Below are 26,650 nucleotides of genomic sequence, written 5' to 3'. Positions count from 1 at the left end.
CCAGTGTAAGTTAGGAGAAGAAGAGATCTCTCCTTGTCTCAGGGCCCTGCCAGGATGGGTGGAGAACCAGGCTTCCAGCACAGAGTAAGGCAATTAGCTGAAACTTACCCGGGGTATTTTGTATGGGCCTTCAGACTCAAATGAGGGGAGTGTGTTAAAATGTGGATTCCTAAGTCCATTCAAACTTCCATTAAGAACAGAGGGTGAGACCCAAGACCATAGTTTCCACACCCAGCGATTTTCACATAAGGCCACTGCCAAATTACCACACAACTCAAGAGATCACATTAGTGGATCCTTTGTTCCATATTTTCACCAACCAAATTATCTTGCCACAAAGAACCACAGTCAAGGCACAAAGGTAAGAGGAGAGTGGACAAAGTCCTGTTGAGGTGGTAGGAGGAACTGAATACCCTCAATGCAGTTTCTTGTCTCAGTCTTGTGTGAAGATTACCCAGGCAGCAGATAATCCAGGCTGTTTGGTTTGGCATGCATCACGTTACCTTTTGTGACAAAATATGTACCCTATGGGTCGTTTATTTTGGCCTAAAATTAAGATAATTTACATTCTCTGAAAAGGGGAATGTCAAAGGGTGGAGGATGGAAACAGAGGCTTAGCCGTCATCTGGCCCTTTGTAACACAAACCACCCTCTTCTACCCTGCTGTCGTGGGGTGAGGAAGACTCCATTATCTTCCCTTCTTTCCTTAGACATTTGAGCCAGGGGACAAGGTGGACAACTTAGTAACATTCTTTAAGGCCAGAGCTTTGGCTACACCGTTCTGTCTCCTTTAACATCTGACTCCTCTCCAAGTTGCCTTGGGAACAATGGAAGGGCAGATGTGTGTCTTGCAGAATCGCTTCCATCTCACCTTTAGAAGGGAACGAGAGGAGCCTACTTTTTAGAGACAGCCAACTGCAGGAACCAGGAATAACCCAAGCCTTTGGGACACGGATTCTCCTTTCTTCCCACCCTTTCCTTCTCCCAGATCTGAACCTCTGGCTAATCCTAAGGGTAATGATTAACATTACCCTAAGAAAAGAGATCAAAGAAATCCCCGTTCCCTTCATTCATTTCTAGAAACACTCCTTCAGCCTTTTCCCTGATTCCTCTCCTAACTTTAATGCTCAATCTCTGCCCCCAGAAAAGCCCCTCAACTCCTAGACTCATGACAGCCACTGCCACTCATCTTCCACACAGAGGTATGTGTACAGATCCCTACGCACTTCCACAAGAACAAGGCTATTCTGAGTCATAGAAGCCTTTTAAAGGTTTCTGTTCCCTGCATTTTAAGCAAATTAAGACCCTTTCCAATAGACTTGGTTTCTGGAAAAGCCTTTTCTTTCTCAACCTGTCCTTGTGCACTAGGAAACCTGGACCCTGGGAGTCCACACTCCCACTAGTTAGGAGGGAGACACATCTGTGCTTGGTCATGCAGCCCAGTCCTATCTTTCTCCTTCACACAAACCATCCCACAGACGAGGTGGTTTCTCAAGATGGCTCAAGACTGGAACCACGCAGACACCAAGGTTTTCCAGTGGGCCAGTTAGGAAGGCCCGCTGCTCTTGACCCTGCCTCACCCCAATTCAACTGCATCTCTTGTCATTCCCAATCCGTTGGGGGTCTGATGGTAAGTGGTGCAGCATTCTTCCGACCGGCTCGGATCCCTGGGTAGAAGAGGGGCCAAAGTTTTTCAGTGAAAGTATCAGTGAAGGTGTAGATATGTGAGCGGTCTGTGACGTTGTAAAAAGACAGTGTGCCAGCCTCATAGTCTAGGAATATGCCTACCCGCTTAGGTTTCACCTTGATGTGCAAAGGGGTAAAAGGCGTGGTGGTGGCTGCATACTTGTCCCCATTCCACAGCCGAACACGCCAGTAGCCAGTCTCCGGGAGTGGAGTCAGTTCACCCTTCCTGCTCACAGAGTCCCGGCATACTCCTACTGCCCAGTGGGTCTTGTCACCCACCTCCACCTCCCAGTAGTGTCGACCTGAGGTGAAGCCTTCAGTAGCTAAGACACAAGGGTAGAAAGTGAAACGCTGTGGTGTGTCAGGGAGGTCTCGGAGTCTTGTCTCCACAAACTTGACACTTTTCCGATCCTCTGACAGGACAAGGTTAGGATGAGCCGTCTCAGGGTCCAGGGTCACATCCGCTGGCGGAAGAAGCCAGAGTGGAGCTAGATGAGGATGGGAATAGCTAAACATCCCTGCCTCACTTTCCCAGCCTCCCTGGACCTCCTGCAAGGTCCCCAGAACACTGTGGGTTGCCTAACCTTAAATCATGCTTGCTTTTGCTGTATGGAGAGGAGAAAGGCGCGGTCTGAGGGAGGGCCAGAGACAAGGAGCCATATCAAGTGGGCAGTAGGGGCTGGGGGAGGACGAACAGGAACTTGCATCCTGAAATAGTGATGCTTTCTGATTGCTTTTCCCAGCATAAATATTCACGATGTCCCCTTTCACTTTCATGGCTGAGATGGTAAATGCCCATGGTCACCTGACGAGTGACCATGTTTCAGTCCCTATTTAGAGCTGATGACACCCAAGGTTTCTTCTCTGAACTCTATGATTCAGGTGAGACGGAAAGCTGGTGATGGGGGAAGGTGGAGTGGGTCTAAGAAGAGGGAAGCTCACGGGAAGGATCTGCACTCTCCAGTCCTCTGCATGCCCTCTGCCAGTGTCCTTCTGGGAACAACTCACCAATTAGCTGTTTAAGAATTTTCCTTAGGGCAAAGTACTGCCGGGGGAAATGGCTGAAGTTCTTTTCCAGCTCTATAGATACTGAAGTCACCTCCATGGTCTTCACCTTCTCACATCTAGGAAGGATGGGAGATAAAGAAAGTCAGAACAGAGGTAGGGGCGCTGTAGCCACCTGAATGTGTAAGTGGCGTCATCTTTACTGAAAAGTAGAACTAGACCTCTCCCACTTTCCTTCCTCCTTTTATTGTACCCAGAGAGCTATGTGGTCCCCTTGACAGATCTGCATCTTAAGCATGAGCCTCACGTTTCATGCAAATGGACAGGCATCCTCCACTACTTGTGCTCCTGGGCTCCCAACCCCTTCTGCCATCTTGTTTGCACAGCTACAGGCACGCAGGCATATGCAGAACGTGGCTGCTCTCACTGCTCTGGCCAAGCACAGCCTGATGTCAAAAGGGAGGTGAAGACTTATCACTCCCAATGGCTCATCCTTCTCCATATCTGACTCATACATTGTATGACTTCCCCTTTCTTCCTTTCTCCAAGTCATTACTAAACCCAGTCTCTAAGCCTAGAGCTAACCCAGAGACACAGAGTCACTTACTTTTCTAGGGTACTTTTCACATCCTAGAGGAAAAGAGAAAAGAAAGTAAGATTGGTCCTAGATTTCATGGAACATGATGGCAAAAAGGTTCTCCCTCTTCTCTACAGTTCTAGATCTGCAAACTAGGCACCAGGCAAACTGAGGGTCCCACTTTGAGGGACCCAGTTTGTGTCTTGTGGAATGCCATAACTGCTGGCCATCACAAACCGTGGTAATATCACTTCAAAATGGTTTCCTGTATGTTTGACTTTGTTCCTCAAAGACACTGCAGGCTCCTTGGCAAGGGACAGAGGTTGTATCTGCTCTTTGCTTTGTCCTCCGAATCCAACCACACACCTCTGCGTCATGAGGATCAGTAAGACAATGCCAGCCTGGTGGCACAGGACACTTCCCACCACGGTCTGGACTTCCTTGTCTAGAGCACTGGTTAATAAACACTAATTTATATCAATCCTGATTGAGACTCCTTTGGATCCAGATGACAAACACAATGAATCTCACCCTGCAGAATTTCCAGTTTAATGCGGTTAGCAAAGCACACACAAATCAAGACACAGGGGTAGACACTAAGTAACACAGAATGTACATGTAAATGAGCAGTGAAGCTTCACCGACTCAAATGCCAGTGATCTTTTCTGAGAGGAAATCTGCTTAAGAGAGCAAGACTACTTTATGTGTTTTAGAGGTAGCAGTGGTCTGACTACTTCACACCGTCAACATATTCAGTACCCTTTATGTTTCTACCCACCCCACTCTGGGCACTGGGCACACTGAGTTCCAGGACTGGAAAGCAATGGCAACTGCATTTACAAATTGAGTGCACAGTTTATCTCTAAGTAGAACAGACTTTTATCTTCTGAAAAAATAATTTTTTTTTGGGTACAAATTATATACATTTTAGAAAAAGACTTGTGTATGAGTGTCTTGCTTGCTTGCATGTATATATGTGCACCATGTGCAAGCAACGTCTGAAGAGGCCAGAAGAGGTTATTAGAACCCCTGGAGCTGTAGTTACAGAGGTTTGCAAGCTGCCATGTGGGTGCTGAGAACTAAACTTGGTCTTCAAGAGAAGCAGGTGCTCTTGACCACTGAGTCATCTCTCTAGCTTCAAGCACATAATTTCTGAAAAGACAGAAGGATATTAAGGATGTAAAAAAAAAAATTGGGCGTGGTATGGTGGTGCATGTCTTTAATCCCAGCACTCAGAAAGCAGAGGCAGGTGGATCTCTGTGAGTTTGAGGCTAGCTTGGTCAATAAATTGAGTCAAGGACAGCCAGGGCTGTTATATAAGACAGCCCTGTCCAGAAAAAACAAAAAAAGAAAAAACAATTCCCTCCCCCACCCCCTGAAGCAGAAAACCAACCACCCAAACCCAAAGGAACGGAAGGGAGGGTAGAGATCTGCGCTGCCCACTCCAGGAAAACACCTTAGCACACACCTGCAAGAAAAACCTGGATTACAGAAACAGATTAGGAGGGCGTACATTACTGACAGCATGGCCCACAGGAAGCTAGACTGTGTTCAACCTGAGGGGCTGTACAGGAGCAAAGGTCGAACCTTAAGCATCTCGAAGCCTGACTGTAAGCACTTGCCCTCCACCTCAGCAGCTAAGTGGGCAAGGTCCCGGCGCCTATCCCCAAGGTGAGCAGCGTTTTCTCGAAGTCTCTGTAGAATGTCCTGTTCTTCCTCCTCCAGCCGGGAGAGCAGCGTCTGCTGTTCCTCGTCCAGTCGCCTGTGCAGCTCCTCAAACTCCTTTAGGATCTGCTGCCGGCGGCTCTCTACCAGTCTCTGACAAAAGGGAGGATGCTATCAGGATCAGAAGGTACAGGGAGTCTCTCCCCCATCCACCAGGCTCAGGACAGACTTCTTTGCCACTGGGAAGACTTTAGCAACACACTTGCTTCTCTTCCTGTACAGGACACTGTTACCTGCCTGCACGCCTCCAACAGACAACTCACAGTGCAAACCAGTGGGAAGATCTAAAACAATCAGTACTTGGACTGTGTGTTTGTTTTTAGCCTAAATTAACCCTTTATATTTTAATAAACACATTCAAGATTTAATCAATGATGTGATGACACCTAGTTATGGACATGGATATTTTTGCTATTTTCTACTTTGATGTTTGGCTTATACAATCTGATGAAGAACAGACACGAGGAAGTCAAAGATTGCCATCATTAGAACTGTGAGACACTAGCCTGATGAAAACAAGAGAACACGTAAGAAACGAGCAGAACCAGCAACAGTCTCATGAGTTGATGCAAAGCATATATTCTGACGTGAGGGCTGAACTTAACTTTGGTCGCTGTTTGTTTGCTTTTTTAAACTATGTTAAACAGCCTAAGTCACTTCTGAGATGACTGAGAACCCCGGAAAGAAGCTGTGTGTGGTCAGAATGGCAGTGCTATGGACAGGTTGGACCGTTGCAGGCCTAGATTTTACCTTTAGTCTCCTAAATAGCCCTTTCGTTGACTACTTCTGTGCTGGACCTAACATTCTGTAATGACCAGATTAAAAGGATAAATGTATTAATCGATCTCCAGTTTTCAGCAACCAGAGGATGAAGTGTCATCAGACAGCTTGAGGCTGGGCCTGTAGCTGATGACTTTGCTGTAACTACCATGTTTTTTCTATTTACTGTTTCTACCAAGGCACTTGAAAGGTGCCTTGCTTTCTGGGTTTCTTTGTTCTATTACTATGAAAACTTCATGAAACTGTTTCCAAGTTGAAACATGGAATCTGGGGTGACCTAAATATGTGTTTCAAGGCCATGGTCTCTCAGTTTTAGCTCTAGAATAAATTCTTATTTATACGAGAGTTGTTTTTTATGTTGCCGGAGAAGTCCCCACTCCAGATCAGATTCCAGATACTTTAGTAAATTAGTTGTATAAAATCTGAAACATGCTTTTGCATCAGTATACATTTTTACTTTTAACAAATATTCTTAAAGTTTGAGAGTGTAGGACTCAAAAGAGCGGCTATACCACTTTCTGAGGGTTATCCACATGCCCTTCCCTAGGCCTTCCTGCAAGTGACCTTCCCCAGTGTAGGAGTCTCAAGTGCTTGACTGAAAGGGAAGCATGTGGACAGGGACAGAGAGGTGGGGCTCAGGCTCAAGGATAGTGTGACACAAAAGCCTTCGAGCCTCAGAGCTTTGTGGATCTGAAGCTATGCCAAGCAGATGGCAGACAAGCTTCCCTTACAGGGTCACTCGCTGCTGTCTCAGGTAGGCAATGGCAGGTTGCACTCTCACCTTGGTCCTGCACAGACTCAACATCTGTGGTGTTATGAGCACTCCTGACGAATTGTACTCATTTAGGAGTATGTTTTAGGGGCCAGAGAGTCGACTCAGTGGTTTAAATGGTTTAAAATGCTTGCTTCCTTGGCTGGGTGTGGTGGCCCAACACCTTTAAAGCCTGGAGGCAGAGGCAGGTCTATGGGTTGGAATCTTGAGTTCAAGGCCAGTCTGGTTTGCAAAGTGAGTTCAGATAGCCAGGGCTCTGTAACACACAAACCCTATCTGTGTCACTGAAAAACAAACCAGAGAAAGCTTGCTTCTCTTCCAGACCTGAGCTGGGTTTCCAGCGCTCACAGGAGGTCGTACATAACTGCCTATATCTCTATTGCCAGGGAACCTGGTTTGTCGACTTCTCTCTCTGAGAGAATGTGTTCATTGCTGTGTGTGCACACATATACAAACACACACAGACAAAAATAAACCTTAAAAAAAAAAAAGAAAAAAAGAACACTATATGCTGCTTCTCTTAGACTTCACCTTGTCACCAAGAACACGGCTGCTTGCAGTGTTGGACGCACATGTGCTCAGAAGGAGCTCGTACTTGGCACATTCATAGTGTCACATAAGGTGCAAGCACAGGACCACCCTGCAGGGGCTTTTAGGGAAGTCAGGATCAAATAGTCACATATCGGATTAGTAATCAAAATCACTTTTAGCTGGGAGTGGTGTGCATACCTTTAACCTCAGTATTTAGGAGGTAGAGGCAGACAGATCTCTGTGAGTCCCAGGCCAGCCAGACCCACAGTGTGAAAATCTACCATAAAAAAAATTTAAAAATCACTCTGATGCTACTGGCTATGACAGTTGCTTTAAAATTATATCGGTAGGCTATCTTATCCGAATTTTCACTTTAAAAATGTTGATTTCAGCATAGCTAGTTATAAACTCCACCCAGGAGAGCCAATCTTACTAAACAGCCCACGCTGGTCTGTGCTGGCTGTGAATTTGTGATTCGGGTATTGGGGATTCCTGCCCTAGCCTCCTCTGGTTACAGGTGTGCACCATCATGCCTAGCTCACGAACCTGTATTTTGTCAACTGTGTTGGGGACTGATGCCATACCCTCAGACTCCATACATTTTAAAACTTTTGTATTTTTGAGACAGAGTCTTTCTATAGTCTGGCTGGCCTCACTTGCAACCCTCCTGTCTTAGTCTCCTGATTATTGGGATTAGATGAATGTGTTCCAAGTCTTGCTCCTATGAACTGTTTTAAAGGGGTTAATGAATCTAGTTCTGGGGGCTGGGATGAGAGGAAAGCAAGGGGCTAAAAGGGGAGGAAGATGAATTCAAATAGTCATAAAAGGAATGTTTTGAATTGCAGTCTTAAAGGACACTGAATAAAAATTAATAATTGAAAACAACAACTTAACTATACTTTGGTTAAAATACTATTATGGTGTAAAGAAGAAATGCCCTCCATGTATTTGAATACTCATGTATTTGTCTCCACAGTTGGTAGCCCTTGGGACCTTTGCAAAGGTGATAGAACCTTTGGGAGGTGGAGCTTTGCTGGAGGAAGTATGTTGGGGGGCAGCTTTGAGGGTTTATAGCCTTACCCTATTTCCTGTTTGCTCTATTTCCTGTGTAGGGTGAAAAATCTTATCTGCCGGCTTCTTGTTCCTGCAGCTATACCCTGCCTTCCCTGCCATTACAGACTCCTACCTCTAAAAGATGTTTCTCCCTTAGGTTACTTTTTTGTCGTGGCATTTTATTGGGAACTGCACAGGTGGAGGCTGAGGAAGGGACAGACATTCTGGCAATGAATCAACATTACATTAGCTTACTTAATTTTAAGGATGTAGTTCTAAGCCAAGTGTTATGGTGCATGCTTTTAGTCCCAGCACCTGGGAAGGTAGATCTTTGTTGAGTTTGGAGTCGACGTGGTCTATATAATGAGTTCCAGGCCAGTGAAGGTATATAGTGAGACTCCATCTCAAACAAATGAAAAGAATGTGGTTCTTTGGAGCTGGAAAATTTAAAAGCATTGGGTGTTTGTTCTTCTAAAGGACCTGAGTTTGAATCCCAGCATCCATCCGCATGACACTTGCAACCACTGGTAACCATGGGGAAATATCCATACACAAAAACAGTGAAAAAGAATAATTAAAAACAAACAATAGCTTCTCCCTATCTCCCCTGTGAACTTTGCAAATAAAATTCTCTTTCCTTCAACACCTCTAAGTTCCCATCGCTGCATTCTTAGGAGAGCCTCTTTCCTTGCTTGGGAGTGAGAAGAGGAGAATAGTGGGCAAGGAAATAAAATGTTTTGTCTGTTTATTTAAAATGTACTTATTATATATGTAATATATATATGTGCATATGTGAGTGTGTGAGTGTGTGCGTGTGTGCGTGAGTGTGTGCACGCACATGCATATTCACAATGAGTAGGTGAGCATGTGGGTCACAGTCAGTGCACATGTGGAAGTCAGATGTCAACTCTGGATTCACTCTTCTTTCTCCTTCCTGTGGGCTTCAGGTCTTGATGCTTACAGAGCAAGCACCTTTATCCACTGAGCCATCTCCCCAGCTCCCTTTCTTCATTTTTTTTTTCCAGTTCTGACACCTTTCTAATAGAAATCATTGTTTTTAGGAAACAAATAGCACTTCTGTAATTTTTACAATGTTTCTTACCTTGATCTTAATTTAAGTAACACTAGGAAGACCTCAACCTTTCTTCATTTCTTACACCGTTCTCAGAACTTAATTCAGGGTAAGTAACATACCTACATGTTTAATGGAAACCCTGATGAGATGCCGCTGTGAGAGAACAGCAGTTCTCCTGCTCACTGGCAGCGGACTCAAAGGGATGCTGACTTGCTCACAGGCAAATGGTCAGCCAAGCAGTGAAGCAACTTGTTTATTTAAAAAGTACTTCTTTAAAGTAAAAGCTTTACCTTGAGTTCCCCTGGTTTCCTTTCTTCTGAGGCTTTGCAGCAGGTGATCTCCTGCAGCTTCTGTTCCAGGGGCTCCAGGCACTTCTGAAGTTTCTCCTGAGGGTTGGGAGAAAGCAGGAGAGGTGACATTTGGAGTTAGTTGGTACATCCATTACTCAAGAGGTTAACCTACTTATTATTCCTTGTGCTGTTGATAAAGATTTATTTTTAGTCACGTGTAAGGTTTGCTTGAGTGTGTGTGCATGTGTGTGTACCAGTGCCCAGGGAAGCCAGAGAGCATCAGGTCTCGTGGAACTGAAGTTATAGGCTATGGAAGGGCCATCTGGGAACAAACTCAGGTGACCTGCCAGATTGGTCCACACTCTTACTGCTAAGCCATCTTTCTAGCCCCGACCATTCCTTCCCTTGAAGTACTTAGGTTAAACCCAGGGCTTCCAGCATGCTAGGCAAGTGCTCTACCTGAGGCACGTTCTCCACTCCTTAGTTATTTAATTTCATTACTTCTTGGTCTAGAGCTGGAGATGTCATGCCGACGTTTTGTGGATCCTCCTTTCCCTGTCGTTAGTCACCATCATGCTGTGGCTCACCTGACGTTCCCTTGAACCTAGTAGTCTAGCTGTCATCGCCTGCGCCTGTTCCCACTCTATTTTCTTATGGACAACTGCCTATCACATTTGAAGTTACCTGGCTTTTTGTTTGTTTGTTCTGGAGGTGGTGGGGATCCATGAAAGTATCCAAGAAAGAACAGTGTCCAGTACCGTGCCACACCCTCCTCCTGCCAGAGCCACCGTTGGAGTTTTATTTATTTGTTATTGTTATTTTATGAGTAGGCCAGCAGTCCAGGCTGGTCTCAAACGTGTAGCCATGCTCCTTCAACTCCTGATCCTTCTGCTCCCACCTTCTGAGTGTGGGGACTGTGAGTGTGTTATATCACCATACCTGCCTTGATATTCCTTCGAACCTTTGCTTCTATTCAAACCTAACCACTTAGAAACAAGTAAAAGGGTATAAATGAAGTAAAAATCGTTTTAGTTCTAAAATATTTTTCAGATCTTCGTGTGGTTCTACTCATTTATTTAAAATCTGTTATATTCCAAGTCAGTACATACTAAACTGGGAAGTCTCAATATCATTGCAGTAAGTTACAGAAAATTTGGGGTACTCCTCACAGTTCTTGTGGAGGACAACTGACAGTTGTACCGAATACCCGTGATAGAGTTTAGAGGGAAATACAGAGGAACAATGGTAGCCTTACTCAGAGAGTACGTATTCTTAGCTGCTTCCCCCTCCCACTCCCGCGTCGAGTCACGGGCCTGGTTGCCTACCTTGTACTCCTGTGTAGCATCGTCCATCGGCACGACCGTATGGGCCCGGTGGGTATGGGAAATTGCACATATCAGACAGACAGCCTCCTGGTCTTCGTAGCAGAAAAGGCTAAGGGGTTCATGGTGCTGGGAGCAGAGGCTTTCGTCTCTGATCTTCCGCTTGACCGTCTGGAGCTGCTTGGCTATTTCCACCATGCTGCCTAGCTGTCGGTTAGGCCTGAGGCTCCGGTATCGGGATGTCTTCCGACAGACAGGGCAAGGGAAGTCCCGCTCTAGGTCCTCCCACCAGCGGGTAATACACGCTTTGCAGAAGTTGTGCCCACATTCAATGATAACCGGCTCCTTCAGGTACTCCAGGCACACAGAACAGCTTGCCTCTACCTGCAAGTTCTCCAGAGCAGCGGCTGTGGAGGCTGCAGAGGCTCCAGCCTCTAACAGACTTGTCTCTGCCATTATAACTTGGAGGCAGGGGGAGAGAGAAGTGTTAGTTGGAGGGTTACTTTGTTTCCTGACATTAGCTCCCAGTAAGCCATACTTCCGGATGTAGCCCCATCTTGGCATTCTCCCATCTCCACCTTTTTCACCGGTTGGTCTGTTTACGGTGTTTGTGACTTCTCCCCATCACTGCATTTTTTTTTTTTGAGTCAGCAAATATCAGCAGTGCCCAGAATCTCTCTACCTCTGCCTTCTCATTACCAACGATGAAAAGGAGCCTGATGTGGTGACTCAAACCTATAGCCCCAGCATTTTTGAGGTCAAGGCAGGGGGGACTGTCATCAGCTGAAGGACATCCTTGGCTACACAATGAGTTCTAGGTTAGCTGGAATCACAGAGCTCTTATTTCTAGAGAGAGGGAACCACAGGAATTGAGATATAAGCCAAAGTGTTAGGATTTTAGCTGGGCGTGGTGGCTCACTGTGAGGCAGGAGAATCAATATAAGGATGAGACTAGCCTGGGCTGTAGAGTAAGACCTTGTTAAACAAATACAGTATTTTTCAAGTTTTTTTTAAATGGCCCTAGAACCCATTAGAATTTTTAAAGAACTTTATATACGAGCACTGCACCAACATCAAAGAACCCAAAACTACTTCTTATAGTCTTACGTCATAGAAGCTTTATTACTGTAGAGTCTAACCTTGAGCTGCTCTTTTTCAAAGGGCAATACACTGGATGAGTTAAGCTACAGCAACACGCTTTCTTTCCAGGGGAACGTGAGCTAGTTCTTCCTCTCACCAAACTAGCCCAAAGAACGAACATTCTCTTCTTGGAGAAGACGTTACTGTCACTTGTCTCATTTCTATTTGTGTGCAGATGGAATGGCTGCAAAGCAACACATACACATCAGCTCTGAGAGAGAACTGTTGAGTGGAGGGCAACAGCTTTCTAAATGTTCAGTGGTGACTTCAGTCTTTCAAAGTCACTACCAGTAACCAAACTCCTTGGCTGTTCAGTGGAGTGATTAGGAAGGAAATTAGCTAGGTCTGGTTGATACCAGGTGGCACATGTTTACAAAGGCAGGAGCCTCAGGAGCTCGAGGCCAGCCTAAGTTAACATAACCACGTGGTCTCAATAAATGGGTGGGAAGAGACAACCAAAGCTCTCTTAGATACATAGCTGGTCCACACGCCATCCTTAAACTATCAACACCTAAGTTAATTTATCTGGCCACATAACCCCTACTTTCCGTTCTGCCCCAAAAGGATGTAGGTCTGGTAGGTCTACCCATTGACAGGAAAAGTGGCCATGTAATGAATTGGGGGCAACAATGATTATTTCTGTATACTGACTATACAGATGGGAGAGTTAAGTAGGAGTTGGCAACTTATCTCCTTTTAATGGACAGAAGAAATTGATCCAGATAAGTTCAGTTGGATGATTTCTTCTCTGCCCGTTAGAATCCAGTTTTTGACTAGTGACTCAGCCTCCTCCCCAATCTTACGGATATTAAATGGCACCCTCACCTAAAATTGAGTCATATCCACACTTAAGAGACCGGCATGTATCTAATTAGCAAATAGATGGTATGACAGAGAAATGGGCTCAAGGTTAGTGAAGAACGGAGAGGATTTGGAACTGGGGGTGGTGTGGATGTGCTGTAGAGGGCAGCCATAATATGGCCTTTTGCTCCTCTGGCTTGGTCCTTCCTCTCCATTACTCTGTCTCAGTGGAAGTAACAACGTCAGAGCCGTCCACGTTTTGCCTTTTATCACTGTTGGGTACCACCTCAGGAGCCTCTCTCAAGCACTGGCCACAACTCTGTCCCACCCGGTCTCCATCTTCTGCTGCCATATCGGGAGCATGAGGACCAGAGTGAGGGGGCATACGTCGTGGTTGGCAGGGAGGAACGAATGCGTGTCTAAGTGAGGGAGAGGTGTGACGTGAAGGTGGGATGCCCGCTGCCATGTCGCAGCCCAGACCCGCGGTGACTGCGTCAGTTTCACCCGGGGAGACCAAAGGCAGCGGGACAGGGGAACGGCGGGGTAGCCAAGCAACGCCGGACGCGCTGACGTCGCCGGGGCGGCAAACGTCCTCCGGGCCCGAGGCGGGCGGAGGCAGCTGTAGTTGCGCGCCGGGCGGCTGACGCGCTCGCCGGGCGTAGGGCCGCGGCGTGAGGAGCCGGCCGGCTGAAGCCGGCTCCGGGACCCTTGTGGCGGCGGCGCAGCACCTACCTTCCCGGCTCCGGGTCCCGGAGTGCCGGGCGCGGAGCCGCCGGAGCACTGCCTCCCTCCTTCCTCCTCCCCTCACCCCCGCCCCGCGGCGCGACACACAATACTCGCCGGAAGCGGAAGCCGCGCTGCGGCTATGGAAGACAGCTGCACGGCGCCGAGCCGCCGTGCCCCGGCCTAGTCGGGCCTGTGGCGGGCGGCGGCAGGAAGCCGGAGGCGAGGGCCTGCACGGCGAGTACCGGGCGAGAGGGAACTCGCCGCGTTGGGTGGCTGAGGTGCTGGCGCCCAGGTGACCGGAGCGGTCCCCGGGAGACGGAGGGCCGCGCATGCGCATAGTGAGACGCCGAAACCCATGGCGGGCAGCGCGCCATGGCTGTGTCAGCGAGCCCGCCGAGGCACAAGCTGGTCCTCGGTGGGGCTGAGAGCCGCAGAGACCTGGGGGGCTACGGGTTGTGGGCTTTGGGCCACACTTTCCCGGTCTCCGGGTCGATTATGGGGGAGGGTGGCAGTTTAAGGCGGCGTTGGATTACGTGGCTGACCTGAGAGGCCGTGTTGCACGTCACTTCCGACTGGCTAAGGTTTAGCATTTAGCTTACGGTGAAGCGGTAGTAGGTAAGTTATCTTGGCTGTGGACCGAGGTGCGCCCTATCCTCTACTCTAGTTCGCTGATGAATTAGGGTTCTCTAGAGTTACAGAATTTACGGAATCTGAATCTGAATCTCTCTCTCTCTCTCTCTCTCTCTCTCTCACTCACTCACTCACTCACTCACTCTCATTCTCTCTCTAATTGTGGTGACTTACAGGCTGTAGACATATTGACTCAACAGTGGGCAGCGGTGAATGGGAAGTCCCACGAAGCTAGTTGTTTCAGCAAGCAAGCGAAGAGACTTTCCTTCCTCCGATGTCCTTATGTAGACTTCCAGCAGAAGGAGTGGCCCAGATTAAGGTGTGTGCCACCGTGCCTGGGTCTGGGATTTGCTTTGTCCCAGGCTGACCTTGAACTCAGTGAATCTCTGCCTCAGTTTTCCCTGGGATTAAAGGCAGCTACTGCCTTGCCTGGTCCTAAACTTTTCATGTGAAGATTCAGATCAGAAACTTGTGTCTTCTAGCCTTACGATCTGGATTACAGGGCTTGTCCTTCAATTCCGGATTGTAGTTCCTTCCAGATAGAGACAAATTGACAACCGGGAAGTGCCATCAGAGCTGACATTCTGCGAAATGCTTTCCCTGGCTGGGGTGTGGAAAACCTGCTCTGTCTGGTCTAGTGTTTTGCAGCTAGTGCTCAGTAAACAGTGGGTGGGGACCAAAGCCTGTTTTTTTTTTTTTTTTTTTTTTCTCTTTGTAGACCTCCGTTTAAGTTTCCCCGGGAGAACAGATGGAGCTTGTGGATGGACTCCAGGCTTGCACTATGGCTTCCTTCTTGTGTTTTATAAAAAGATAAGGAGAGAAGGAATATGTTTGGCAGATGTGTAGTCAGGTGTGGAGGGAGGGGGTGCCTTTGTGGGCCTATGCTGAAGCATCCCTTACTCCTGAGGGACCAGCCACATGACAGTATAATATAAAATAAGAGTTTATTATTATGGGGAGGGGAGTTGAGGGAGTAGAGACAGAAAGGCAGAGAGAGTAGAGAAGTAGAGACTGGCCAGGAGCATGTGGAGATGGGGGAGGGGAATGGAGAGGTGGAAGGGGTGAGAGGAAAGAGGGAGAGCAAGAAGGCAAGAGAGTATGCAGGGGGCAAACCCCTTTTATAGTGAGTCAGGCACACCTGGTTGTTGCCAGGTAACTGGGGCAGAGCCTAGACAAAATGCTAACACTCCTTGTTTTTGGAAGTGTTGAATCTGTGATGAAGATTTTTGTGGAAGGGAATGAGTTGATGTGGAGGGAATGTCTGATGGTACAGATGTAATGGACTCAGGCGGAGTTAATGCTAGGATGCATATTCATACTACTGGATGGGTAGGTAGCTTGTCCCTCTGTTGTGAGATAGACCTTTTCTGGGGACATAAACACATGCCTGTCACCTCAGTGAGTTGACCCAGACCAAAGTATGGGTACCACTGAAGTCTGATGTGGGGAAGCATGAGCTTTATTAGGGTTATTTAGAGGAATATGGGTGAGGAGTTACTTACAAGAACAGAAATAACTCAAAGACACTGTCACCAAAGTCCATCCCAGCATAGTTTGACAGCTCACGTAGCTGGAAACCTGGCACACATTTCACAGATCAACAGGCTAAGGGTGTCTCTCCAGTTAGTGTTCGAATCTGCTAGGCAGCTTGTTCTTACTTCTTCCAGTCATCCTCTGCTTCCACTGGACTTGTCTAAGAGTGGCTCTCAGCAGTGTCTGTTTAATGTATTCTTGAGGAGGAGATTTTGGACTTCCTGAAGCTATCATGAGTTGTTTATTTTGTGTCTTAAAGTGCTTGCCCATGGTACTTCACTTCTCTTTAGAACATCCTGTTGTTTTACATCTCTGAAAACCTCCTGCCTTAGAAAGTTTCCCTCCACGATGTAATCTCAGAGGAAGCTACTACTAAACACTTTCCCTACTTCCAGTAACAGTTGGCATCATATTTGCATGTATTTGAGTGTGTGCCCTCCTTTCAGAGGAAGTGGTTCCTCTTCAGTCTTAGTTTTCAAAAACACGGTGCAGTTTTGGCTTCTTCCAGGTAGCGTTTTGTGTGGTCTAGGCTGAACTTGAGTTTATTAGGAAGCTCGGTCCTTCTGCTTCACTTCAGAGTGCTAGAATTACAGGTGTTGGCTACTACAACTAAGATGCATGTTTAACCCCTCCTACTTAAGAGCATAAAACAGGCAGTATCTGAGGTTAAAGATTTAGAACCACAAATGCCAAATACAACAAATTACTTAAAAAGAAAAAGAGTTTACTGTTTTTCATTCTGTTGTTTTGTTGTTTTTGCTCTGCTTTCATGGTAGCCAATGATTTTAAGAGTAAAATGGATAATTATTAATTTTTCTTCCACTTTACTTTATCATATTTGCCCATTAGAGATTATAAACTGCAGCAGTTGTTATAGTTAATGACACCTTATTTCTAGCATAAGGTGGCTTGAAACTAGTCTTTTGCCACTGTCCCTTAAAAATATCCCAATGTGACTTTTCTGTTATGAGGAATTGTTCCCTCCCTTTTTAGTCTTGTATCTTGAGAGTTTTCTCTGGTCATCCGCCTTGTTCCTATTTTTCTTTTGAGTGCCCTCTGAAGTGTATGGAGGAAAAGGCAAATAGGTTTGAATTATCATTGTGTCTGGGGCTCCCAGAAGTTCTGTATTTACTGTAGCAGTTCATAAATAATTATATCTATTACTCCCAACCCACTCAATGCAGTGCCCTGTTCTCTGCTGCACCTTGGGCCTTCCATGAGTGATGCTCATACATGGTTTCTGGGGGCCTCTTTTTCTGTCTTGGGAAGCTGAGTGGTGAGGATTTCAGTCTCCTTGGGTAGCTCTCTGAAAGGTTAAAGAGTTTGGGTTGTCTCAGTTCTTCACCTTTTCTTGTTATCAAGATAGCAACAGTGTTTTGTCCAGCTTTGTGCATTGCCAGGGAAACTCCAAAGTAAAAAACTGCAGCGTGTTCTACTATATGGAGTTGTTACACTTTTTTCAGTGAAGGGCTTCATTTCATAGAATGTGTGCCCCAGAGTTTGAATGTGTGCCTTTACATCTGAAACTTGGTGGCAGTGTGGACATCTTAAAGTAATGCCTGCCTTGACTGATTCAGGTTTCACTTTCATGAGCTGGACAGTGCCTTTCTTTCAAGATTCCTTGCAAGGTTTATGCCTTTTAAAATTGCTCTGTTCCTTGGTCTTTAACTAAACAAGCTTTTACTTCAGAGCCAGTTCCATGTTGGAGTTTGAACTAGACCTCTTCCAAATGAAGGGGTGTCTGATGTGTTTTTTCGGCTTCTCCTAACCCGTGGGCAGGGGTGTGCCTAATGGTAATGCAAACCATTGTGATGATCTGCTCATAGTTTATGTTGTTTTTGAGCCCTCAGACTGGTGAACCAGGTCACTTCCCTTGTTGGTCTCTCTACTCCAACCACAGCAGCTGAGAGGCTGTAAGGCTTAGTTTCTGGTATGTTGTGCTTGCTTACAATGCAAAGATCTTTGACTTCAGTAAGGATATGGTAGGGTGTGTTTCAGCACTTCTGGAGAGAAGCGGCAAAGTAGGTGAGATCTGTGGCAGGAGTCAGTGGAATGGCTGTGGGTGGAAAGCATAGATGGGATGTATTTGGTTAGTGTCCAAGCAGACACCAGGTCCTGGGTTCTCAGTATTGGTCCCTTGATGCTCCCTTTCCCTTTAGTTAAATAAGGGTCTTAGTGGTCTTTGGTTACACGTTAATTTATCCTGGACAACTTCCTCTATTTTGGCCAAGAAAGTACTTCAGGTGTATGTGTTTTGTTGGGTGCTACCCTGTCCTGTTTACCAATAGCTTGCTTCTCCTATCCTAATTGACCACCCAGGTGTCAGTTTTTCCAGCACTAATCCATCTGAAAGAAATATATCTAATGTCAAAACATGACCACATAAATGGCTGGGTTCTAAACATGAACTGTTTAGAGCCTTTAGTGACTGCTTTATCCAAACATGTCCAAATACAGGCTCTCTCACCGTTCAGGCCAGTGAGCTGTCACGTTCTGCCATGGTGGTGAGCATAGGTGCAGCTTTAGCTTGTTCTCGTTGTTCTCCATTGTTGAACTCACTGGATGCCCATTGTCTGAGTACAAGGACACTTGTGAGCTGTTAAAAGGACACAGGTCTTCAATTACAGTCGAAGGCCCAGGGACTGAATGGGTCATGCAAAGAAGTTGAGGTTCGGCACCATGAAGAGAGCCCATGAGAGGCTATTAGTGAACCCTAGTTACAGCAGAAGACCCCAGTGCATTGGAGATGGGATGACCATCAAGAATAGCAATGGCAGTGGAGTGGAGTCAACCAGAGCCTAGAGTGCTACAGAGGGCAGAGCTGGAGATGTGACCCAAGCCCTTTGGTGGAGTCCAGAAGATCGTTTGGAACCCAGACATTGGCACAAGAAGGTGTGAAGTTAATGTTGACTTAGAGACCTCAAGATGTTAAAAATGCCAGAGCTGTGGGCTATCTGCTGAGGAAAGCTGCTAGTGGAGTGGAATCAGCCCAGGAGAAGATGGTTGGAGTTAACACAGATGAAAAAGGAGCTGGGAATCCGAGGACGGCTTTGACATCAGACGTGGAGATGCAGAGTTTGGAGTTTGCCCAGCTGGTTTCCTGACTTGCTTTGAGGATTATAGTTAAGTGGATGTATCTCAGGAGAGACTTTGAACTTCGGACTTTTAACATGGTTGAGACTGCTATAGACTATGGGGACTTTGGAAGTTGGACTAAATGTATTTTTACTATGCTATGGCTAGGTATGTCCCCCATAGACTCATGTGTTTGAACAAGCCTTTGGGGGCCAGGTGGTTTGAATATGCTTGGCCCAGACTTACACACAAGAATAAGAAACATAAGTTGGGAGCCAAAGATTGAATTTAGGCTGTCCTGCCACATCTGATCTTCACTGTGTATGGTCCTACACACAGGATAAGGCCTGGGGCCATTGCTGAGACCCTTGATGGAATGTTCAGGAACCTTCAGGGATAAGAGAAGCAAAGGTGACCCAGATGAAGTCTACAGTGGACTGAACACTAGCTGAGAAACAGCCCTATCCATGTTTATCCTCAATCTTCTCTCCCCACCTGAAATACCCATCAACAGAGGTAGTTTTCAGAATGTTCTCAGGTTTTATTTCCTCTTCCAAGTTTGAAGCAAATGTATACTGTAATGGTTATCCTTGGTTGTCAGCTTGACTCTGTCTGGAATGAACCACAATCCAGAATTGGAAGGCTCACCTGTGATCAGACCTTGAGTCTGGGAGACAACAGGTTTCTAACCTGGATCTTTGCATGGAGCTCTTGAGGCATAGTGAATCTCAGGAGACTATGGCAAGGAGAGTTCTGAGTTCAAGGTTAGCCTGGGACAAAACTAGTCCCAGATCCAGGCATGGTGGTACATACCTACTCTAACAGGGCTAAACCTTCTAATAGTGCCTCTCCCTGGGCTGAGAATATACAAACCATCACATATCCTAAACCATCAATTGACTCTGGGGTCAGATTTCAAATACAGATTCTTATCTAGATGCTGTTCTCAGTAGACAGGATAGAAAATTCTAATCCCAGTTCCCTCTAACAGTCTGACCTCTGACTATGTCTGTCTGAGCTCCTGTCAGCAAAGGTGAGTTGATGGTTTTCACATGAGTGCACGCATGCATTAGTTAACCTTTGTTTTGCTCATTCCATAGTGTTAGGCTGTAATGCTGTAGAAGAAGATCCTGACAAATGTAAGTCACTGAGTAGTAGTGCTCCATAGCCTACTGCATACTCATTCACCTGTACTCCAAACCCGGAAGCCTGGAATGTGGTCCTGTCCCTGCTACTCTTTCTCCTGGGCCTTAGTATTTAGAGCTTTAGATGCCCACATGAGATGGGGCTGAAGTGGGGAATCAAGGGCTCCTATCTACACTACTATACTGCCTCAGTGTTTCAGGGAGCAGCCGCTTCAAACTTATTAGTGGCCTGAGCATAGCTGTCAATAGAAAACCAGCCTGTAAGAGGCCATGGAGGCAGCAGGGCCATAGCAGCCTGAAAACCAGCAAGTCTGGAGCACAGGGCAATTCCTTGAATTGCCTGCAGACCACAGGATCACAGTGCTGGATAAAGCAACAGGAAGTGATTTATTTATGCAAGAGGACCAGCTGCCCTCTTGGAAGTCATTGTCTCTAGAGGGATCTCTGACTTGCAGATACTCAGAGCCAGGTTCTCAGGGCCATAATTATCTTGGTGGTAGATTCTTTGTGTTTGATTTTTACATGAGTTCCAAAGTACTATTAGCACACTGGGCTGGGAAAGTGTGTTCCCTTATTAAGACTGCACAAACTTCTGATGAGCTTCTAATGCCCTCAAGAACATGGACCACAGATGGATTAGTGGGTGAAGGTGTTTGCTATGCAAGCCTGGATTTGATCTCTAGAACCCACATAAAGGTGGAAGGAAAACAAAGTTGTCATTGGATCTATACATGTACATCATGGTGCTCATGAACATACTAATAGTACCAGGTACATTCACAATAAAATTTGGACCCTAATTTCACCTTTCCTCCTTGGTAACTTCCACACCACAGCAGTGACTTGAACACAGCTCCAAGGAGAATCAGGCCAGCAGTGACTCCCACAGTGGGGCCTGTGCTGAAGAGGCAGGGCTAGGAAATAAGTAAAGTGAGAGGCCTTGACTCTACTCAGGATCTCCAGAGGACTCCTGTTTTCCGGGACAGCACACCCTCCTTACCCCATCTCAGGGCGAGCAGCTCAGGCAGTCCCTCATGCAGCACTTGGCATATGTATTTCTGCTCCTTCCTAGAAGGCACCACCACAGCTGCCTTCTTCTGTATGGTTCCATCCCCTGTGGGCCTGGTCTTCATAAGCTCCATGTCCCGGGTCTGCACCTCTCCATCCCTCTTCCGGGTTGGTGAATTCAGCAGGGTAGAAGCCTAGGGCCCAGTACCTTCAGGTCTGGGATGATGGGTCACATGTGTCTTTGGGGAATCTGAGAATTCAGAGGTTCAGAGACTCCATTATCTTCACCGAAACAGCAGGACAGGACATGGAAACCCAGGCCTCTAGGATACTATGTACTTTGGAAAATCAGGTTGAGCCCACCCAGAGTAACAGACTCCAAGTCTCTAAAAGGGACATTGGGTTCTGACCTGGGAGTAGGCTGAATGATTCAGACAGAAAAGCTTGACCAAATTTCCAAAGAGACTGGAACAAAGGCAGAGAACAAAGGGGGTATCTCTAAATAATGTCCAAGGCTGCTTTGACTTATTGCAGTAACTGTTCTGTCCTGGAGAGCAAGACAGGGCGCCTTTAATTCCCCAGGTAGGAGGAAGGTGACCTTTTGGAAGGCCTGAATCAGAGGTATCTGCTGGGAATCCATAAGGTGTTGGCTGCCACTCAATACCTGTACATTGCAGTAACCCCTTCCTTTCTCTAGATAGCTGCGAACTCACTACATGGTATGCCTTGTGGTACTCTGCCTCATCCTCATATCTGTGCAGGGTAATCAGGGCCACCTTGTTTGCAGCAGCCTAGGAATAAAGGTCCTTAGAGATGGTCGGTGCCGTCATATGCCTCCCGTAGTACCCACTAAGGAAGTGCCCATCACTACCCATAATGGACTGGATGGTATGGTAGCCTGGAAGGAAAAAGCAATCAGCCCTAACGGCATGGCTCCACCCATTATTCAGCCCCCCCCCCCCCCCGGAAAAGGAAATGGAAGACCACAACTAGTTAACTGTTTCAGTCCCCCCCCCCCCCCCCAGACCAGTAGATTTCTCAAGCTTGGGATGTAGGAGACATATTGGACAGTAGTCTAGGGCTTATGAGCTGGGTCTGCTATTTGGGTCTACCCAAGTCACAGGAGGCTAGGTGATACACAGGAGGCTAGGTCACATACTGGCTCTGGGCTCTGGTTGTACCAGGGCAGAGGGCCCTCTTAACAGAAAATCTGCACATTGGCCTTGGTGATCTCAGGAAGGAGTCTGCTGCTCTAGGTAATCCTTCATCCATGGTGCCCCCAGCTCCTCTTTAGGGCGTCATTGTATTGCTGTCAAGTCACACGGAGTGGCAACTTGTCAAAAAATCTGAAGACAAGGAACCTGGGTTCCCCAAGTCCCTGCTGGGGTCCTAGGAGTGCTGAAATAACACAGCGAGTGAGAGTGTGAGCCTGGAGGAAGCAAGGGGCAGACATTCATTCAGAAGCCATTTCCCTCTGGAATCCACACTCACCAGCCAGGGTCTGTGTAGGAGCCAGGGAGGCTGCCAGCAGCCAGAGCAGATCCCTATCTGGGATCTGGAGAACTTCTGAACACTGAGAGTTTTTAAGAACCCAGAAACTTTGTACTAGCTTCTGCAAAAACGTGATACCCAATGGGCGTGGAAATGGTCATCACATCATAAGTGTCTGGGTACAAAAATCTGACTCAGTTTAGAAGATCAGAAAGTGAAACGTAGAGGAGAGAGTGAATCTCCAGAGCTGTGCTTCAATGCCACTGTCCATTATGCTTCACTAGGAACCTGGGACTTTATCCTGCCTCTCCTGTTTCAGTACCAAGAGACTCCTTGTGCAATCTCCCTCATTCCAGTTCAATATTTGTCTTGATAAGCAGTCTCAGACTTTCTTGTCTCAGGATCTCCATATGCTCTTATGATTTAATGAGTTTCTTCTAGGAAAATATGTTTTTGTGAGTCACATGTGTAAACCGAACCTTTCAAAATGTATTCAGTGGCTTAAAATATTAACAGATCTATTATGTTGACAAAATTGTATGAGAAATAATCATTTTCCAACAAGAACAGACTGAAGTGTGGGACTTTTGAACTCTACAAGTTTGTAAGTCTTTTACTTAGGAGAAGAACCTGTTATTCCAGATGAATCATATGAAATAGCTTGCCTTACACAAATTTGTAGGTGAAATATTTTAATGCTGTTATCAGATAATTGTGGATACTCATCTTTGATACCATAGTAAAATAAAAATGTATTAATAATTGTTTAGACAGGATTCATGAATCCTACCTTGGACTTGGAGTGAGGAGAAAGTATTCTTTTTTTGGCTCTGTGGCCAGCTTTGTGTGTGAATCTGTATAATTATTCAAATAAGGTTATTGTCAATATTGTCTTAGGGTTTTATTGCAGTGAAGAGTCGCCATGACTACAGCAGCTGGGACTGGCTTACAGTTTCAGAGGTTTAGTCCATTATCATCACGGTGGGAAGCATGGAGACATACATGTAGATAGGGTGCTAGAGAAGGAGCTGAGAGTTCTACATCCTGATGGGTAGGCAAAAGGAAGTGAATATCAAACTAGACCTAGCTTGAGCATCTAAGATGTCAAAGCCCAGCCCCTTAGTGAAAATACTTCCTCCAACAAGGCCACACCTACTTCAAAACCTCCTAATAGTGCTAATCCATGTGTGCCAAGCATTCAAACACATGAGCCTATGGGGGTCGTTCCTACACAGACCACCCCAGTACACAGACATGCATGTGAATCTCCCTTAGTGTTTACAGTTATCTAATCTTTGACTCTACAGTAAGACAAAGGTGAGACATCAAGCCTGAGAAGTGGTTCTAGAGAGACAGCATTTGAGATTTACGTTGTACTAAAGTAAGGGCCATCTTCCATACCTTCTACCGGGCTTTGTTCTAAGGAAGATAATTCTAATGTTACATTCATATATTCAAAGATATATTTGATTATAGCATATTGATAGATAATATACATTACATACAATAGATATCTGGAGAAATGGCCCCTTAGTGTTTGAAGTGTTCTTATGTGCACAAGACCCTGAATTTGAACCCAAATATGTAGGCTTGCTGGGAGAGAATTGCTATTGCTTGGGTATGATCCCTGCTTGCTCCAGTACCAACATACCAGGTAAAGTGTGCCCCATTGGTATAATAGTGGCTTATCTGTTGTGGTGCAACCAATTACTTTCTATTTTGATTTAAGTTCTGCTCGACAGGGTAAAACTCATATCAAACACTGTGAGCCAGTAAACTAGTGGGAAATATTGACTATCATAACTCCCAGTGGAGAGGCCACTGCTCTTGTTTTGCTAAATGGACGTGATGCACCTGTAAAACTGCCTTAAGGACATTGGTGTTTGTACTCGGGTTCCTGCTGTTGTCAGCCTCACTCAGTCCTGGAGGGAAAGTTTCTCTTTGGAGTGATGGAGTACTCCAGAGATTCACATTTGGTTAGGATCCTGAGAACAATTGCTTTTATTGTGGCATCAAGATGCTTAGCCATAAACAGAGCAGGGAAGTTGCACATATATCTCTCATACCCAAGGCTTAGAGGCAACATCAAACAAGATGCACAAAAAGAAAGATCCAGTGGAGTAGAGTTTTATATGGGTATGGAACATTCCCACTTGGAGAGAAGCCTTTGGAAGCCCTTGAAACTGTCTAGGGCAACAAAAGACTTGCCCAAAGATTACATAAGCAGCCAGATTTGCTGGGAAGAAGAGAATCTCCAGCCAACCACATTACCTCTTATTCCTGTTGAATCATATTAAACAACGTGCTTACCCAGATTTGTTGATGAAATACTTTAATGTTATCAGAAATTGTGGATACTTATCTTAGAACCACAGTAATGCAGTGAATGGTAAGTCCTGTCTTCAAACTGTAGAGAATTGAGTCCCTTCTGCTGTTTCAGTTGCTCACATGGCAGTTGAAGTGGCTTATGTTCAGCCTGAAAGACTAGACTGTACCCTACACTTTGCCCTAACACCTCACTCAAAATGTCCGTGCTTTAAGCAAGGATGTCTTTACTATCTTCCAGACCTGTAAGACCTGGCTGTACCTCACATCTCCTCTCCACAAGACTACTCAACATATACGGAGCCAGTTTTTCCCTAGAACATAGGACAGTGTCCTGGGGTATAAGCACTGAAAGATCCTCTTGCTTATTAACAATGAAGCAACAACCACAAGGAACACAAAAACAACTTCCTGCCGACACCTGACAGATTCCTCCTCATCCTTCAGATCTTTCTTCACAGTCTACCTTCCCAGTGGGGCCTGTGCTGAGTACCCCAGTAAAAGCAATCACATTCCATTCGTGTTTTTTTTTTTTTTTTTTTTTTCCGGAGCTGGGGACCGAACCCAGGGCCTTGCACTTCCTAGGCAAGCGCTCTACCACTGAGCTAAATCCCCAACCTTTTTTTTTTGGTCTGGAGCTGAGGACCGAACCCAGGGCCTTGCGCTTGCTAGTCAAGCGCTCGCTAGTCAAGCGCTCTGCCACCCACATTCATATTTTGTATTACCCATCACCTAGCACTTCCCATGTCCTGTAGGGACATTTAATCTACTTCAGTGTCATCTCTCTTCATTGCTAGCTAATAAGACATTGCTAGCAATACTGACTTTTTAGACCTTTGGTGTCAACTTGTTAAATGGATGAACCCCCTCTCCCTGGAGAGATGTCTTTATTAGTGGTATTTCAGGTCAGTGCTCCTCTGTGCCAGCTGTGGCACAAAGTCCTCAAACACTGAGCACTCATCCTGGGCTGTTCTAACAAATGCTGTTCAATAGCACCTGCATGGAGATCTAAGGACAACTGGGGAACCTTCTGTTCATCCACCATCACATGATTAGAGTCAGACCCCTAGGCTTGGCAACAAGTACCTTTATCCACCGAATCAGCAGCCCAGGGATTACTTTTATTTTCTTCCGAAGAGATGATCCTTGAATAATGGACTGTACCTTCCAATCAAATAAAAACCTAAGTCACATCGTTTTGGTTTCATGTTTTTCTGTATGTATATATGTGTGTTGTGTGCATGTACATGGGTATGTGTGTTCAAATGTGTGTGTGGGTAATGTGCATGTGGGGACCAGAGTTAACAGTCTTCCTCAATCATAATTACTATTATTTAATGAGGTACGGTGTCTCGTTGAACCCAAAGCTCACTGATTTAGGCAGTCTACCCAGCCAGCTTGCCATGGGATTTCCTTCACCTCTACACCCAGAGTGCTAGGATTGCTGGTGGGGATCCAGCTGTGCCTACTGGCTTTTCAATGGGTTCTGGAGATCCAAACTACCATCCTCATGCTTGGTTAGTGAAAGCTTTATCCATTGAAGCATCTTCCTAGGCCCATGTTTTGGCTTTTTGAGACCGAGTCTTATGTAAATCAGTGTTGTACAGCTATTTCAACTTAGGAAGTGCTCCCTTTTGAGTAGAGGAGGGAGGCTTTTAAGACCCAGGAAGCTTATGGAGTTTACAAGCTCAGGAAGCTCCTGAAACACATAGAGGTCAGTGGCCCCTTTCCCTGTCTATAAAAGCAGTAAGCAATTTCCAGGAGAGAAGACTTTTTGGCTGGCCAAGGTGCCTGTAAGTTGGGCCTTTGGTGCTGAAGCTGCTCAGGAGTCATTCACATTTTTGTAATGAACCTTCCCCTGGGCATCTGTAAGTAACCATGTTGTGTTCTTAACCATGAACATACTTTTCTTGTTCAAGAATCAGGTATTATTACCAGAAGGTTCTGATTATTGATATTT

General features: G+C 46.0%; 2 protein-coding genes, 1 long non-coding RNA gene and 1 pseudogene across 15 annotated transcripts; 2 read left to right on the top strand and 2 right to left on the bottom strand.

The window, feature by feature from the left end:
- Window positions 1-282: 282 nt before the first annotated feature.
- On the bottom strand, window positions 283-14,137 carry Trim39 (tripartite motif-containing 39). Of its 11 annotated transcripts, none has more exons than XM_087597295.1 (8): window positions 13,490-13,559; window positions 10,820-11,662; window positions 9,495-9,590; window positions 4,856-5,086; window positions 3,299-3,321; window positions 2,695-2,810; window positions 1,789-2,174; window positions 283-1,667 (listed from the first exon to the last, which is right to left on the bottom strand). In XM_087597295.1, the coding sequence occupies exons 2-8, from the start codon at window positions 11,378-11,380 to the stop codon at window positions 1,587-1,589; spliced, it is 1,494 nt and encodes a 497-aa protein (XP_087453421.1). In that variant the 5' UTR covers window positions 11,381-11,662; window positions 13,490-13,559; the 3' UTR covers window positions 283-1,586. The 11 variants fall into 11 exon arrangements, with proteins under 11 accessions (XP_087453421.1, XP_087453422.1, XP_087453417.1 ...); XM_087597296.1 differs by having other exon boundaries at window positions 1,789-2,150; XM_087597291.1 differs by having other exon boundaries at window positions 10,820-11,277.
- Window positions 11,912-14,003, bottom strand: LOC147998432 (uncharacterized). The gene is made up of 2 exons (XM_087598471.1): window positions 12,782-14,003; window positions 11,912-12,140 (listed from the first exon to the last, which is right to left on the bottom strand). The coding sequence occupies exon 1, from the start codon at window positions 13,818-13,820 to the stop codon at window positions 12,972-12,974; it is 849 nt and encodes a 282-aa protein (XP_087454597.1). The 5' UTR covers window positions 13,821-14,003; the 3' UTR covers window positions 11,912-12,140; window positions 12,782-12,971.
- LOC147998431 (uncharacterized) lies at window positions 13,599-25,886 on the top strand. 3 transcript variants are annotated; one of them, XR_015645337.1, is made up of 3 exons: window positions 13,599-13,717; window positions 14,290-14,432; window positions 24,932-25,886. It is a non-coding gene; the product is annotated as an uncharacterized LOC147998431 (long non-coding RNA). The 3 variants fall into 3 exon arrangements; XR_015645334.1 differs by lacking the exon at window positions 24,932-25,886 and adding an exon at window positions 14,832-20,666; XR_015645335.1 differs by lacking the exon at window positions 24,932-25,886 and adding an exon at window positions 14,832-20,666 and having other exon boundaries at window positions 13,599-14,098.
- On the top strand, window positions 20,696-21,125 carry 3082ex4-5 (RT1 class pseudogene 3082ex4-5; annotated as a pseudogene).
- Window positions 25,887-26,650: the final 764 nt, after the last annotated feature.

This window comes from Rattus norvegicus, chromosome 20 (genome assembly GCF_021556685.1).
Source record: "Rattus norvegicus strain SHRSP/BbbUtx chromosome 20, alternate assembly SHRSP_T2T, whole genome shotgun sequence".
Classification (NCBI taxonomy): domain Eukaryota; kingdom Metazoa; phylum Chordata; class Mammalia; order Rodentia; family Muridae; genus Rattus; species Rattus norvegicus.
The sequence above is the reverse complement of the archived record's forward strand: the minus strand, read 5'-3'. Positions and strand labels throughout refer to the sequence as shown.

What these genes read in the sequence shown, in the direction of transcription:
- Trim39 (XM_087597293.1), bottom strand. Translation starts at nt 11,380, where the DNA reads ATGCCAAGATGGGGCTACATCCGGAAGTATGGCTTACTGGGAGCTAAT. An exon ending in ATGCTACACAGGAGTACAAG is followed by an intron (nt 9,591 to 10,819) that starts GTAGGCAACCAG and finishes CCCAACCCTCAG; the next exon opens with GAGAAACTTCAGAAGTGCCT. An exon ending in GGAAACCAGGGGAACTCAAG is followed by an intron (nt 5,087 to 9,494) that starts GTAAAGCTTTTA and finishes CCCTTTTGTCAG; the next exon opens with AGACTGGTAGAGAGCCGCCG.
- LOC147998432 (XM_087598471.1), bottom strand. Translation starts at nt 13,820, where the DNA reads ATGCGCATGCGCGGCCCTCCGTCTCCCGGGGACCGCTCCGGTCACCTG.